General features: G+C 50.5%; 1 protein-coding gene across 3 annotated transcripts in view; it reads right to left on the bottom strand.

The window, feature by feature from the left end:
- SYNGR1 (synaptogyrin 1) overlaps positions 1 to 14,172 on the bottom strand; it is a 38,433-nt gene extending 24,261 nt beyond the window's left edge. Inside the window, exon 1 of one of the 3 annotated variants that reach the window (XM_084641473.1) lies at positions 13,845 to 14,172. In XM_084641473.1, coding sequence (XP_084497599.1) covers positions 13,845 to 13,943 — 99 coding nt within the window. In that variant the 5' untranslated portion in view covers positions 13,944 to 14,172. The remainder of the gene's footprint in view (positions 1 to 13,844) is intronic. The other 2 variants (XM_084641474.1, XM_084641472.1) reach the window with 2 other exon arrangements.
- Between the last annotated feature and the right edge of the window lie 2,044 nt (positions 14,173 to 16,216).

Genomic DNA, 16,216 nt, shown 5'->3' with positions numbered 1-16,216 from the left:
CCACTGCCACAGGGGCGGCATATACGCATGGTAATAGACAGCGTCTTTCCCAAAGAGCTTACAATCTCAACAGACAAGACAAAGGAAGGATTATCCCCATTTTACAGATGGAGAACTGAAGTGCCAAGAGCTGAAGTGGCTTGCCTGTGGCCATACAGGGAGTCTGTGACAGGCCAAGGAATTAAATCCTGATCTCCCAAGTGCCAGCCCAGCACCTTAACCACAAGGCTATCCTTCCGCTCTGCATAGTTATTAGGCCCAATCATGCAAATACATGTGCATAACTTTATGCACATGAGCCATCTCATTGACTTCAAATTGGACCATCATGTGAAGAACATTACACACATTGGTGTTTGCAGGGTTTGGGTCCTGCTGGTTTCCACTGGTATTTGTGAGAGTTTCTCATGCTGCAACTGAGAAAGAAAAAATATTCTAAAAATAGAAAAACGTGATTGTAAAACTTCAAAAATTGGATGGCCGGGGAGAGGAGGGGGGACTGAGAGGCAAGGGCAGTACCTAAACCAAATCCACTGGTATTTGTAAGACTTTCTCATGCTGCCCACGGGGTTATTTTCTGCAGCCTGCCGGCCCCCCGCCGCATTTACCTAGAGCAGCTCCGGCCTGGCGCGCATCAGGGGCAGGGCAGGCTCCCTTCCTGCCTGCCTGCCCTTCCCCCGCGCTGCTCCGGGAAGCAGACAGAACCTGGGGGAGGAGGGGCACAGGCGTCTGTGTGTTACCCTGGCCGCTCCTCCAGGTTGGGGGGGGCCACAGGGGTCTGTGTGTTGCCCTGGCCTCTCCTCCAGAGTTGGGGTGGGGATTTCGGGGAAGGGATTGGAATGGAGGCAGGGAAGGGGTGGGAAGAGGCAGGGCCGGGGTGGGGCCGGGGCGGCGGGTCTCAGTGATGTGGCCCTTGCGCCAATGTACTAGTCCTCATGTGGCCCTCGTGGTCATTTGAGTTTGAGACCCCTGACCTAAACCTACTTTGAAATCATTGTTGTAAACTGACTAGATTTCAAAGCAGACAGTATCTCTTTAAGATTCCAAGAATAACCTTCCAGTGGCCATGTTGCACATCCTGTACTGTATGTTTTATGCAATATATTCTACAGCAGAAAACATAATATATTAAAGCTACCATTAAACTAGAAAAACAGGTTAGCAAATAGTATTTCCATGTGATTTGGCTGAGTTAGCATTACTGTCAGAACCCAAACTTTTATAGGTTTCAGAGTAACAGCCAGGTTAGTCTGTCTTTGCAAAAAGAAAAGGAGTACTTGTGGCACCTTAGAGACTAACCAATTTATTTGAGCATGAGCTTTCGTGAGCTACAGCTCACTTCATCGGATGCATATAGTTCTTGGCTTCTTGTGGTTGTGAGCATGTAACCTTAAACACTGAATTAACACAGGTTTTTGCAATTACTTTTCTATGCTTATTTTTAAGAGACAGAAAAAAAAAAATAAAACCCCAGAGCTAGTCCATTTGCAGTGCTAACAAGCTCTGCCAGGAAAATGTGTAGGCTCCTTGCTGTGCAGCTGTTTGGCTTGCAGCGCAAGCAAGGTCCTGAACCAAAAAGCACTCGCTTTGGGCTGGGTCGCGCCATCTAGGCCCAACTCTAGGCACTGTCCGAGGGAGAACACTGAACACGTTTTCCTCAGAGAGGCAGAGTCCCTCCTGCGGCTGCCCAGCACACGGAGGAGTGCTCAAGCTGCTGCAGGCGCTGCATCATTCCCACTGGATCAGGGGCAGTGAGTTATATGAGCCCATGCTCCAGCGAATTCAGAGCCTGGGAGCCCGGCTCCACCAACGTTCGGGGCCAGGTCTCTCCCGCCTCCCACGTGCCTCCCCCAGTCCCGGCTGCCGTCCTGTGTGCCTCCCCCAGCCCCACCTGCTGCTGTGTGCGCCTCCCCCACTGCGTCCCCCAGCCCCAGCTGCCACCCCACGTGCCTCACCCAGAGCATCCCCCAGCTGCTGCCAGCTATAAAAGGGAGCGGCGCCGGCGGCAGGCTGCAGCGGGAGGAGGCGCACACGTGATGGCAGCCTCCCAGCCCCCACCCCGGCATCGACCACAGGGGAAGTGAGGGGGCTTCCTGGACCTGAGAGGGGCCCGGCCCCCAGGAGCAGGTGCAGTGATGGTGCCAGGTGAGTGTGCTGTTGGGGGGACTGTGGAGTCCTCCTCTTTGGCCCCAGTCCCTAGGGCAGCCTGCCTGCACCCAAACTCCTCATTTCCAGCCCCACCCCAGAGCCCGCACCCCCAGCCAGAGCCCTCACCTCCCTGTACCCCAACCCTTTGCCCCAGCCCTGAGCCCCCTCCCACAATCCAAACCCCTCATCCTCATCCCCACCCCGGAGCCCTCACCCCAAGCCAGAGCCCTCATCCCCCCACGCCCCAACCCTCTGCCCTAGCCTTGAGCTCCCTCCCACACCCCAAACCCCTCATCCCCAGCCCTACCCCAGAGCCCTCATCCTCAGCCAGAGCCCTCATCCCCCCATGTCCCCTCACATTGTGCAATATAGGGAAACTGTTAAATGCTTACTGTTTCCAGTCCATTTTTACATTATTTTAAAATATATATATTGGCTTACAAGGCAGGTGTGGGGGGGAGGCAGGACTTGGACCCATTCTGGGTACCACCAAAAACTATACAAACCTGCCGCCCCTGCACTTGATGGTGACTAACTCTGCTTGTTGGTGCTGGGATGCCACGCCATTGCTGCACCAATTCTCTGCCCCCTTACAGGCACTGTGCACTGCTGCAGGAATAGCTAGGGACCAGTCCCTGCACTCCTGGCTGGCTCTGACACGCCCTGCTCCCACCCCTCACTGCTTGCTTGCGTAAAGACCAAGTACAATCTAGTGCTTGTCTAGCACTTGTTCAGTTAAACCCGTGGTCCCTAATTCTCTTCTCACCTCAGTCTGGCAATCAGCATAACCCAGGGGTTCTCAAACTGGGGATCATGACCCCTCAGGGGGTCACAAGGTTATTACTTAGGGGGTCACGAGCTGACAGCCTCCACCCCAAATCCCACTTTGCCTCCAGAATTTATAAGAGTGTTAAATATAAAAAAAAGTAGTTTTAATTTATAAGAGGGATCGCGCTCAGAGGCTAGCTATGTGAAAGGGGTCACCGGTACAAAAGTTTGAGAACCACTGGCATAACCCCACCAGCTGCTCTGGAGTTATGTCGGAAGTACACTGGCCTGCAAGGGGGTTTTAAACAAGCAAAGACATTTGGCCAGGTAAACTCAGAGGTTCCGACCGTGCTCCTCACTCACCCTATGGTGGACTCGCTTCACCACTTGCAGCCAGTCCTTCTCTTAGACACCCACGAACTATTACCATGCATTCCCATGGCACATACCCCTGTATCAGAGTGCAGTAACGAAGGAGACAGACAGAATGGCCAGAGGAGATCAAATGAACACTGGCGTGTTGAAGGGGGAAACAAGGGAGCTGAACCTGCTGACAGAATTGCATGCTGTGGCGAGCGTGTGTGTTGTGTGCCAGTGGCAGGGGAGAAGAGGCAGGGTGCGCCTGGGGAAAGGGAAGGCAGCTTCCTTCCTGAAAGACATTTTCCTCCTTGAACTGAAGAAGCTGATTTAAACAGCAGCAAAGGGAGGAACCACACTCTGGGAAGCAGAGATTCCCCCTGCTTGACACATTGCTTTCCCCTCCGCCCCAACGCTGCAGGCTGAGCCATGTAGCCAGCATAGCAGAACCTCCTGAGTGTCATGTGATGCTTCCATCATGCTGCCCATTTTCAGCAGTGCATTAGGCCCTCCTGAGCATCATACGATGGGTGCAGAACACTGCCCGCCTTCAGCAGTGCATTAGAATTTGATGAGCATCACATGAGGACTCGGTCACGCTGCCTCTACTCCCTACTACTTTTCAGAGATCTCCAAGATTGCCCTACTGTGGGATTGTCTGCCATGCTTCCTGCCCTAACTCCCCACAATTGTCTGCAGTCACAAGGCTGGCTGGCTGTCACACTGCCTGCTTTCTTCCCTTCCCCTGAAAGCCCTTTTTATTTCATTATAGAGAGGAAATATTTTAGTGACATACTATTCCGCATGGAGCTTATAATCAATTCCTGCTCAGACAGAACAAAGCAAAAACCTCTCCTGCATTTGATATTGGTAGTGACCAATGTTCCCTCTAATTTTTGACATGCCATGTGCGCAAAAAAACATCTTCTGTGCGAATTTTTGACAGGCCGTGTGCGTAAAAAAAATTTTCTGTGCAAACTGTTGTGCTTCTGTGCAAATTTTTGTGCGCGCAGTGTTTCGCGGTGTGCGTGGGGTTTAGGATCTGTGTGCAGGTGCACCGCACAGCTTAGAAGGAACAGTGGTAGTGACAGAAAATAAATAAATAAATCAAGCTAAGCTAGCAAAAAGAAACAGAAGAAAGACCAACCTGCTAGAGATTATCCAGCTTTTGTTTTCACCCAGGCACCCACAACCAGAGTTCCTGAAAAGCTTTGGAGAGCCCAGCATAGATACATTTCTTTCTGTGTCTACTTTGATTTAGATAGTTTTGAAGAAATCGTGTATTTAGTTTCTTTGGTAAATGTCCGTGACTGGTGCTGGATCTGGCAGCTAAAGGCTTCTATTTACCCACACAGCCAGGTACTGTGCAGGCAGCCAAAACTTCCTAGATGCCACCAGGGTTTCCTCTAATTTTTCCCACCCATGTGCGGAATAAATTTTATTATGTGCACCAATATGGAGGTGATGTGTGATACATCACCTCCATATTGGTGCACATAACAAAATTCATGTGGCGGGGGTGGGGCTGAGGGGTTCCAAGTGTGGGAGGGGGCTGGGGCAGAGGTTTGGGGTGTGGGGGGCTGAGGGCTCTGGGGTGGGACTGGGGATGAGGGGCTCAGGGCTGGGGCAGAGGGTTGGGGTGGCAGGGTGAGGGCTCCAGCTGGGGGTGAGGGCTCGGGGGTGAGGGCTCTGGGGTGGGGCTGGAGATGAGAGTTTCAGGGTGCTGGAGGGGGATCAGGTCTGGGGCAGAGGGTTGGGGGGGGTGAGAGCTTCGGCTGCAGGCTCTGTGGTGGGGCTGGGGATGAGGGGTTTGGGGTGCAGGCTGCACTGGGACTATGGCGGGGAGAGACGACTCCCCCCAGCAGCACCTGGGCTGGGATGGGACGGACACCACTCCCTGTCCCGGCAGGTCCGTGGCTGGGCTGGGTTATGGCCAGAGAAGGGGTGCGTCTCCCCCGACTGCGGCAGGTCCGTGGCTGGGCTAGGTGAGGGCTGGAGGAGAGGAATCTCTTCCTGCCACAGCCCTAAGCGCCTGCACTGTGCTTAACAGGCTGCTGTGTGGCCCCACAGCTTAGCGGGAATTTAGGATGCCACCCTCCTGGTGTGACTGAGCCCTGACCAGGAGGGTCACCTCTGTGCAGGACAGTCCATCTGCATGACCCATTACCTATTTGGTTGCTCTGCTGAGACAGTCTGCTGGGGCTGGGGGTTAAGGATGTGGACAACAATCCCAGTAGGGATTGAACAAAACCCACCAGCTCACTTCATCCTGTCAGTAGCCAGATGATAACAGCTTTTATTCACTGCCAATCTGGAGCAGGTGATATTTTCAGAGATCTCTGGAATCCTAAATTCCCACAGCCGGTTCCCACCATACGATTTGAAATGGTGTGACTGAGCTGGCCCACTTTGCTACACAGCGTTGAGGTGCTGATCCCTAGTATTAACCCTTTTATATCCTGCCGGAGTAGTGCTCAAGATGTCTACATAACAGAAGAAAGCATCCTCTCCCCGCCATCGTTCTGTTCTTCTCCCTCCTTGGCAACCCAACCCAGCTTCCACTGAAGTGCTCCTCCCACACTCAACAGGGACAGAAAAGACCTAGTACATGACCTAGGCTTGGTTAGTGCACCTGACAATACATTTTCTAGTGCTTTGTACAGGCCATCTTATATGTCCCAAGCACTGGGGCTTCTACCATGTCTCCTTTGGAGAGTAAGGATGAGATTTTCAAAACCACCCAAGGAATCTAGATTAAAAATTAAAGGGAATTGTTCATTCAGATTTCCATGGGTAACTTTGAGAAGCTCAGCCTAATCCAACAGATCCCCCTACCAAATGTTTTCCCTTATCTTCAGGCTAAACAATCTTCTTAATTTCATCCCCGTTACTCCTAGTACCACCCTAAAACATTCCTCTCTAACTTTGGTGTCAATATCCTTCAAATGCTCCCAGATGGTTATTCTATTCCCACTGGTTGTTGTTCAACCTAGCAACTGTACACATATTTAAATCATTTCGTCTTTCCTCACACAGGGACTGGAGGGCTTAATGATCTGTATGATCACCCTTCTCACAACACCTTCTAATTCATCAATATCTTTCTAGTAATGAAGTTCTCAGACTGACTACAGTTTGCCAGGTGCAGTACCACAACCTCTGTAGAGAACTATTATCTCTGGACTCCATGATGTATATAACTAATGTCTCTGCATACATGCCTTAAAGTAAACAAAAAAAATCACACTGGCTCTGTTTGCTGCCATCTCCTACTGCGGGTTCATGTCTAATTTACAATCCACTGTCACCCCTAGGTTCCTCTGCATTACTGCTTCCCAACAGTCTCCCTCCCATTTTGGATTATTTTTCCATCAGTGTATTAGCCTGTATTTTTCCAAGATGACTGTAATTTTATTACTTTTTGCTCATGTTTCTAACTACTCTCAGTTCCTTTGCATTATTTCTCCTTCCTTACTGGGGTTCGCAACTCTGCCCAATTTAATATCACCTACCAATGTCAGTAATATGATGCTTACTGCCACTCCCAGATCATTACTGAAATGTTAAACAAAACTTGAACAACAGTCCCTGCTGTAACCCACCCAGCATCTCCCCCAGATCAATCCAGTGCTATGTATCGTTATTCTTTGGTTATTGTGGTCTGTTAGCCAGTGCTCAGTTCACATGACAGCATCCCTGCCCAAGCCCATTTGAATTATTGTTGTGAATAAGGCTTCATGAAACACTGCATCCACTGCTTTAATTAAATCCAAATACATTTTATATGCACTGCTGCACTCCCTTCAGCAGCCTATCTGCTGACATACCAGAAGGCAGCCAGCAAGCAGGCGTGGTAAAATCATGTGAACAAGATGAGGCAGCTACCACTCACAGCACTGAGTGCTATTTCTGGCAGAAACCGAATGGATGAGCCAAGGCTGAGCAAATGTGGAAACTCCTGAAGGCCACTCTGCTACCAGAGTGAGACTGGGAACTCACTGCGGGGAAGCAGTGTGTACAAGAGGCCAGCTTTGAATCCCCTTGTCACCCATCAGACAGGTGAGGTGGTAAGTCCCTCTCACAAAGAGACTCAATAGCCTGAAGTAAGTGGAGGCGCCACCGATGGAAACGTCTAGGCTGAATTCAGCAGTGACACACATGGGCTGTAGATTACAGCCAGTTTCTGACCAACATACACCTAAAGTAGTAACAGGGTCATTTGCAATGATTTAGCCGTCACTGTGTGCAAGACAAGTATAACTTCTACACCTGGCCACGGAGGTGAGGGGGAGAAAAAGGGAATAGCAGAGAAAGCCCCTAATAGGTTGTAAAAGAAGACTGCTTCTCTATTCTCACACACACCATCCTCAACACCTTCCGGGACATTCAGGTCCTAGTGGAAGGGAAGTGGGTATAGCTGCCACTGACTTACTACACACCAGGGACTGGATCGGCTCCCCAAAAAACAAATCAGTGTAAATTTCACTGCTTCACTATTTACACTCATTACTTGACTAGCCTGTACTCCGAGTGCAGCTTACACCCCCATTTAAATTCCCACTGGACTTGTCCCCAACATTTAGCAGTCCTGTAAGTGCAGGGCTTGGAGAGAGCATGATGTAGTGCACAGGGTACTCAATTAGGCACCCGGAGATTTAGGTTCTATCCCAGCTCTACCATTGACCTGCTGTGTGACCGTGGGCAACTTATTTCCTCTCTCTGGGCTAATGTCGCTGTGTCTGTTTTGTGTATTTAGACTGTAAGCTCTTTGCCGCAGGGACTGTCTCTCACTATGTGTTTGTAGCGGTCCTAGCACCACAGGACCCTGATCTCAGTTTAGATGAGTGGTTCCCAAACGGGGGTTTGCAGAACGTTACAGGGGGTTTGCCAGAAAAAATTCACTAATGGCGGCCAGAGGACCCCGGGCATTGGAGGCAGCAGGTGGGACCCGGTTGCAGGGCAGACAGCCCAAGCCTCAGGGAGAGAGGGGCAGGGCAGTTGGGGCTGGCAGCCCGAGCCCTGCCCCCATGAGCGGGGGAGCCGGCTGCCCAAACCCCAGCGCTCCGCACGGGGCTGGCAGCCCAAGCCGCAGGGAGAGCAGGGCTGGGCAGTTGGGACTGGCAGCCCGAGCCCCGGCAGTCAGCGGGACCTGCAGCCCGAGCTCAGTGGAGCTCAGTTGACCAGGGCAGTCAACAGGGTCAAGCAGCAGGAGCCCCGTGGAGTGCGGAGGAAATTTAAACTTAAATCTCTGGAAATATTCATTTTTAGAAGGGGGTTCACGAGATTTCACAATTTAGTGAAAGGGGTTCGCGGGCTGTTAAAGTTTGGGAACGACTGGTCTAGATAGAACCTCTAGGAGCTTTTGTAATTTAAAAAGGAGAGGGGATGGTAGGGGGCTGTTTTTATTATCCCTATCTGGCTGATTCTCGAGCTCACATATGGTTGAAGGAAACTTTGCTTTTCTAGTCATAAGGCAACATTTTATTCAAAGCTTTCACTGAGCAGCTGCTGTTTGAAATGCACAGAACCAAGCCACCAAACTGAACCTATTTCTAAAACAAAGAGACACCCCCAAGCTGTTTATGTTTTTTAAACTGAATGATGCTTCTGTCTCTGGAATTAACACCACCAAGCAATTGGGAAACCCTGAACAATAAGCAACAAGCCTTTTCTCAATTAACACTTTATTTATTTGTGGAGTCAAAGCTAGATTCAAAAGCGGGCATGTCCACGGCAGATTTGATTTAAATCAATTGATTTAAATCATGATTTAAATCACTAGTCAGGAAGACTCGATTTAATCATGGATTTCTACATAAAAGTGCATTCTTGTTGGTTGTTATAACCTCAATACATATTCTTCACAACTCAGAGATAGATGTAGGTTTCATTTTTAGAAGGTATACATTTTTAAAGTGATTTATTTTGAAAAACTTTTCAGATTAGTTTTACAGCTATATCAGAAAATGAATGATTGTTTGGTTATTTCATTTACCAGAGATAACTGAAGAAGGTATTTATGAAATCATTGGGTGGTAAACTATCTCCAATTCAACAGGTTAATCATTAATATTTGGAGGATTTTCTTGCCATGCTGTATTAGGAGGAGATCACCACCAGACAGACATTTAAATTGTTTAATTTAACTATTTCTCACCTCTATATATTTATTTAAAAACATTTTTGCTGTTAACAAGCATGTTATCTCTGGAGACACAAATCCACAGTTTGAAAACTGCAAAACTAAGGATCTCTGATGGTATCTTCTAGACTGAGCACTGAGTTCCACTGGGTAGATAGAAAGATTAACCTAAACCTATACAGAACCCCCTGGAGTCCCAAAAGATTGGGTCCCTAATCCATGAACTATTGGAACTCATTAACAAAACTTTTCTTAAACATTATATAATTATATTGTCTCATACTATAGAATCAGAATTTATAATCCCTATTCCATGATGAGATATCTTTGAGCCATAATGTATCTATCTTTAGATAGGTTTTTTTCTCAAAAAGCATTTTATCAAAAAAATCCAATTACAAAAAAAATCATTGATTTATATCCACCCTGGGCATGTCACATCCTGCCTTAGAGACTTACACAGGCCCCAAACCCAGCACATGTAGTTGTGTGGCAGAAGATGGGAATAACTTCTTATCTGAAACGGGGAGCGGGGACTGGCTTGCTCGGTGTAGCTGACAATGGTATAAAGAGGCTGTCAGCTCTAGATCACTGATTTCAGTGCAAATCACAGGTCAGGGTAAGGGTGTGACTGGATGACTCAAGGCTGGTTTTTGTAAAGCTTTCCAATGCTGCTAACACTTATGGGAGCTCCAGTATAGAGCCACTGGCATTTTACCCACTGTGTCATCTAAGGCTAGATCTATACTTGAACCGCTGCAGCCGCACTGCTGTAGCAGTTGAAGTGTAGATGCTACCTACATCGACAGGAGGGATTCTCCCATTGCTGTAGTTAATCCACTGTCTACACTGGGGGTTAAATTGGCTTAACTATATCTCTCGGGGGTGTGGATTTTTCACACCTCCGAGCAACGTAGCTGAGTCAATCTAACTTTTTAGCGTAGACCTGGCCTGCCTGCTAAGAACAAGTCTATGTGACATGGTGGTAAAAGCCTCATCTACACTAGGGCTCCTACTGTTGTTGCCAGAGGTGAAACTGCACAAGTACTAGCAAAAGTGGGAGATTTTTTTGAGCAAAAAGCCAGGATTGCTGTGAATGGGAGACAAAGCCTTTTACCTCTAAGGTAAAATGCAAATATAACTCCTGTCAATGTGACCTACTTACTGATCTAGGCCTGAGACTCAGAATCTGTGCATTCCATTCTTAGCCCTGCCTGCTCATTGGATGATGCTGGGCAGGTTGCTTAACTTCTCTGTGCCCCAATTTCCCTATGTGTAGCATGGCTTGTGTGAACAGAGTTGGCTGTCTCAGTCTGGTTGTCAGTGGACAAGTCCCCCCATCTCCACTGGCCCCCTTGTGGGGGGCCTCCACAGGGAGCCCAGGGACTGAACAGGTTATGTACAATTAACTCCTGCACGCTCCAGTAGCTGCTGCTTTTTCCAGCTGAGGCATGTTGACGGGGAGCAGTGTGGGGGAGGTGTGCATGGTTACTGCCCTTGGTAAGCAGGTTTGGGGAAAATGCAGAGGACTCTGTTTTCCAGGACTGTTGAGCCAACTCCTTTTGCCTGCACCACATTTGTTTAAATTTTTGTCAGGTGTAAAGAAATAAAGAAATATTCTGCCCACATGCTACAAGAAGCGTCCTTCCGTGCGTACTGGGGAGCTGCTGCTTCCTATCACCAGCAGCAGTCTGGAAACATGAGCTGCCTCACACCAGTGTCCTGACAGTGCACAGAGAGGCACTCTAGTGATGCCAACCTCTCTACACTGGCCTAAGTCTCCTATGTGTCAGACCCAATCACCAGGTGCTCATCTTCTTCTCAACATTAAACAACACACCATCTTCTACAACCTACCTGAGTTCTTGTGCCTCATCCTTTAAAGGTGTTTACTGCACTCATCAAAATTAGATTGCATGCTCTATGGGGCAGGGGCTAGGCAGAGGTGCTGGAACAATTTGTACAGTGGGGGGGTGCTGAGAGCCATTGAACCAAACTGTAAACCCTGGATATGATGGAAACCACATCAAGCCAGGGGGTGCAGCAGCATCCCTAGTTCCAACACCTGTGGGGCCAGGTGTTTCTCTGTGATGGTAAAGTGCCAGGCATACCTCTGGTGCTTCACAATAAACACGAATAATACACAGCATATCATTACAAATGCTTTGGGTTAGCTTGTGAACTCAAGGCTCTGGCTCAGCAGCACTGGAGGAGAGGTGCTAAAGAGGAGGTAAAATGGGCCAACAGGAACAGGTGAGAAGAAAATGAATTAAGGGGGGGAAAAAGGTGCCCCCCCTTCCCCATGACTAACAAGCAGGCTATCCTTGTTAGGATGCTGAGCCCAGGGTACCGCCAATGTTCTGCAATAGGATATTTGTTTCTACAGCTAAGTGAAGGTCTGTAATGTACTGCATGGGGTCAATCCCATTCCATCCTCTGTCAAGGTCAAGCAGACAGAGCTGGTGGTTGTGGTGAACTAGTAGGACATCCAAGGGAATGCTAAGCCCTGGGTAGTCTGCCATGGCTGGACAGTCATTATGGAACATTATGGGAGTTCATGGAGGAGACGCCAGAGTACAAGATACAGTGGTGCAGAAAGAAGCGCGCAGCAGAGACTGTCTCTCGTTCTCTCTCCCTCCCGGCTTTGGGAAGCCAGAACCCTCATGCAGTGTTACAGTGAAGTTGTGGTATTACAAAAAAGGGAGAGGAAATTCTGCCCCAGAAATTAGGGATGGAAAAATCCTTTTAGGTCACATCATGTCCATCATCCTCGGCTGGAACACTCTCTGCTGCTTTCCCCAAGCCAGGCGATGGGGGTGTGCATCCATCACTTCATAATGGATTTCCAGAGCAGCCATGCTCCAGGAGATTTCCTGAACTCCCCTCCCTCGGTAATACCATGCTGTACTGTACATAGGCCCAGAAAGACAGACCGACCATATTAATCATGTCCCCAGCAGTTTCAGGGTGCAGCTATGCTATGCAATCAGGCCAAAGAGGCATCTTCTTTGACAGAAATGGACTGTGCCACTTTGGTCACAACAGCAGACGGAGCACCTCCTTTGCACCGGCACAGAGCTTGGACTGGCTACAGGACGTTTGTGCCAGCAACAGGCTGGCCTATCAGATCAACCCCTCCCCCACCATCTCCTATCTGCCCTTTCCTTTCCACTTTTTTCATATACATTTTTTAAAAAACAAACGAACAGGGAGCTGCTCTGGGGCATCTCAGGCTCCTGCTTGTCCACCTTGCTGTGTGTGTGTGTCTCTCTCTTCATGCTCTCCTCCTCCTCCTTCTCACACTGCCCCCCACCCCCTTCTTAATGCAATCTCTCTCTCTAGCTCTGTGTTTGCAGCTCGCTCCCTTAATCCCCATGACCTTCCCGCACAGAGCTGCAGCCACGGGATCAGTGTTACAAGATAAGAGACCCTCCCTCCCCCCACCGTAGCAAGGAAAAGAGGCCGAAGAGACCCCTCCCCCCTCCCAGCTCCCACTGAGCCGTCCTCCCCCCCCCCCCCCCGCACAGAACCACAACACATTGCAGAATGGGAAAGAAGGCAAGGCAAGGCAAGGGAGCCGGGCGGCCGAGAAAGGACAACCCCCCCCCCCCCCGCATCTCGTACAAGCCCCCTCCCTCGCTGCTCCCCGTCCCCAGCAGCAAGCAGAGCAGACAGAACTAGACGGGCTGGCGAGGCAGAGGCGCTGCCGTGCAGAATTATCTCTGTCATTTGCAGATCCACCCCCACCCCCGCCGCAGACACCAGTGTTTCCAGGTCCCCCCTGTAAACAAAACAAACAAGCTCCTCTCTGAAAATATCCCCACTACACTGACTGACCCGGGGGGGGGAAACGACGCCCCCATTGCACCACATCCTTCCCTGGGGAGGGGGGCAGCGGGATTGTGTTTGGATCACGTCCCATTTTCCTCCCTCCTCTCGGCTCCCGCGTTCTGTCCCCACCCCGCTGCAGAAACACCCCGTCTTCGGGCAGCCAGGAGGTGTGTGTGTGGGGGGGGGGGATCCGAGACACGCGCGACCGGCACCGGAGCCGCCACCTGAGCCGGGGATCCCAGGCGGGGCGGCCGTCTCTCCCTGGGCAGAGGGGATTTTGCAGCACCGGCTCCTGCTTCGCCCCCCATGGGGCCCGGCCCGGCCGGTGGTGGAGCGGGGCCCCGCCCGGCAGGTGGATGGGGGGGCCCGGCAGGTGGTGGCGGGGCCCGGCCTGACGGGGGAGTGGGTGGGGGGTGGAGCGAGACCCGGCCCGGCCCGGCCCGGCAGGGCAGGTGGGGGGGGCCCGGCCCGGCGGGGGGGCCCTCGGAGCGCAGGGCACGCGGCTCACTGAGGAGCGCGGCCGGGGAAGGTCATTCCCCCCCAGCCCGGCCCGCACCCACAGCCCATGGCAGGCAGATACCCCGCCCCGTGCCCTTACCCAGGAGAGCACCCGCAGGACAGTGTGAGGCTGCCGGAAGAAGGTCTGGGGGTCGAAGGCGCCCCCGGCTTTGCCCGCTCCATACGCGCCCCCTTCCATCCTGGGGGCGCCCCGTGGCACGCCGCTGAGCCCCTGCGTGTGTCTGAGCCACTCCGCGCAGCCGGCCGGGGGGGAGGGAGGGGCAGGAACGCTGCCCCGCGGGGGTTAACGGAGGCGAGCGGGCCGGGGCTAGCTGTGCATGGCCGCGCTGTCGCTCCCCGCTCCGTCGCCGCTGCCCGGCTGGAGGGAGACGCGCGCTCCACGCCCGGGCAGGCGCGAGTGTGCAGGGGCCGCGCGCTCCTTCGCAGCAGCAGCAGCCCCTGAGCGGCGGGAACGCGCCAGGCCAGGCTCGGGAACGCGCCTCGAGCAGCTGGGAGGGGGCACGAGAAGTGTGAGCCCCTGGGAAGGCGAGCTGTGCAGACCGCAATGCAACCCCAGCTGTTATGTATTTTTAATGCAGTGCTGGGGCAGTGAAGGGTGCTGCCTGTTTTATTTTTGTAGGGCCTACAAAACGTATTGCTCACAAGTGCCTGTGCCCCACAGCTGAGTCCTGCTCAATGGTCACCTTACCTCAGTCCAACTGATAAACATTTCACCTTTGTTGCACCCGCATGGGCGAGATGGAGAGGCCGTGGGTGTCGAAAGAGCCTTAGGTTGGCATGAAGGGTGCTTTAAGATCCCACCAGCCTGCTTGCTTGCCAGCAAACAAGACAGTCAGTAAATAACATTGTTTGTGGTTATTTTATTTGGCAGGGCTGGAGCCCCTACTAGGTGCTTCACAAGAGACAAAGACCTAGAGTCAGCTTCTTGCGTCCATTATTAATTTATATATATATTCTCATAGCAGTCATGGACCAGGACCCCTTGTGCCACTCCAGCACTGCAAAGGAGTCAGAAAGGGGGTGGAGTGACTCTTGAGAGAATCCCAGTGTAGCTGGAGCTGTCTGCGAATTTGGTAGTAGACAAGACTCTAGATCTAACACAATTTGGCAGCCAGTGTGGGTGGGAACAAACCCTCATAGAACAGGATTCAATAATGGACTGTAGTTTGGGCTCCTACCTGGCCTAAACCACTTCTTTTTTTTAACAGCCACATCCACACTGGGCAGCCATAGTGTGTTGGCACATGATTCAGGTGTAAGCTTGGATTGAGTAGCCTAGACATTGGTTCTTAAAATTTCATGTGTGCTCTAGTGTAGACAAGGTGCCTGTGACCACCCACATTTTGACTACCATGTTTTCTAGACCTCCTGTGAGCAGGTTCAGATGATTTGGTGGGTAAAGTGCCACTAGTCCGGCATTCAAAAATCACGAGTCAGGCCCAAAAATCATGAGATTGGTTTAAAATTTTTTTTTTTCAAAAAATAATATGTTGGGCTCTTTTCGTTTGCTTTGTTTCTGAGCGCTTACGTGCACTCATTTCATGTTTTCAATGATTTCTCTGAAACCACAAAGGGTCAAAACATACTTTTTAAAAAATGAAAGCTGAGATGTTCATGTAATCACTTGACTCCAAGAGCCGGGGCTTTAAGAAAAACACCAGTTATTGAAACTAGTGGTAAAATCATGAGAGTTGGCAAAGCTGCTGGTCTGAGGTAGGACTCCTACCCTTGCTGCCACCAGTGGAATTGCCTCGGTGGGAAATTGTAAAGAAAAAAAAATGTAGTGGAGACATAGCTCAAGTTATTGGGCTTGATTTTCCTGCTGCATACACTGGTTTTATGCCTAGACGCTATTGGCTTCAATAGAGCTACTCCTCTAAACTGGTGAACTGAAATCAGAAGCAGGTTCACTGGGTTTTTAAGATTTGTAAAAACCATTGTGCAGAGAAAGTCAAAACTGTTGTGAGCAACATTGTGGATTCTTCTCAGCAAAGCTGTTTCACTTTTCTTTTTTGCTCCCCTCTAGACACATTTTCTGGAAAATGCGAGCTTCTTATTTAATAATACCTAGTTTTTCATCAGTAGATCTCAAAGTGCTTCCCAACCTTTAACAAACTCATGCTCTCAACATCCCTCTGAGGTAGGGAAGTATCATTATCCCCATTTTACAGAGAGGGGACTGAGGCACAGAGAGGCTATGTGACTTGCTCAAGGTCATACAGGAAGTCTGTGGCAGAGCACAAAATTGAAGTCAGGTCTCCTAAGGGCTGGGCGAGGCTAGTGCCCTAACTGTTGGACCATCCTTCCTTCCATTTTTGTGGAATTATTCTGATGTCTGGGCACACAACCACCTAGAGCTCTAGATGCAGCTGAATCTATTACAAAGAATTTAGGCTGAACCAGTGCCAACAAAGAAAAAACATTACATACCCAGGGTAAACCCTTCTTCTC

This window comes from Lepidochelys olivacea, assembly GCF_965140295.1.
Source record: "Lepidochelys olivacea isolate rLepOli2 genome assembly, chromosome: 1".
NCBI lineage: Eukaryota > Metazoa > Chordata > Testudines > Cheloniidae > Lepidochelys > Lepidochelys olivacea.
Note: the sequence above shows the minus strand (reverse complement) of the source record. Positions and strands in the feature narration are given on the sequence as shown.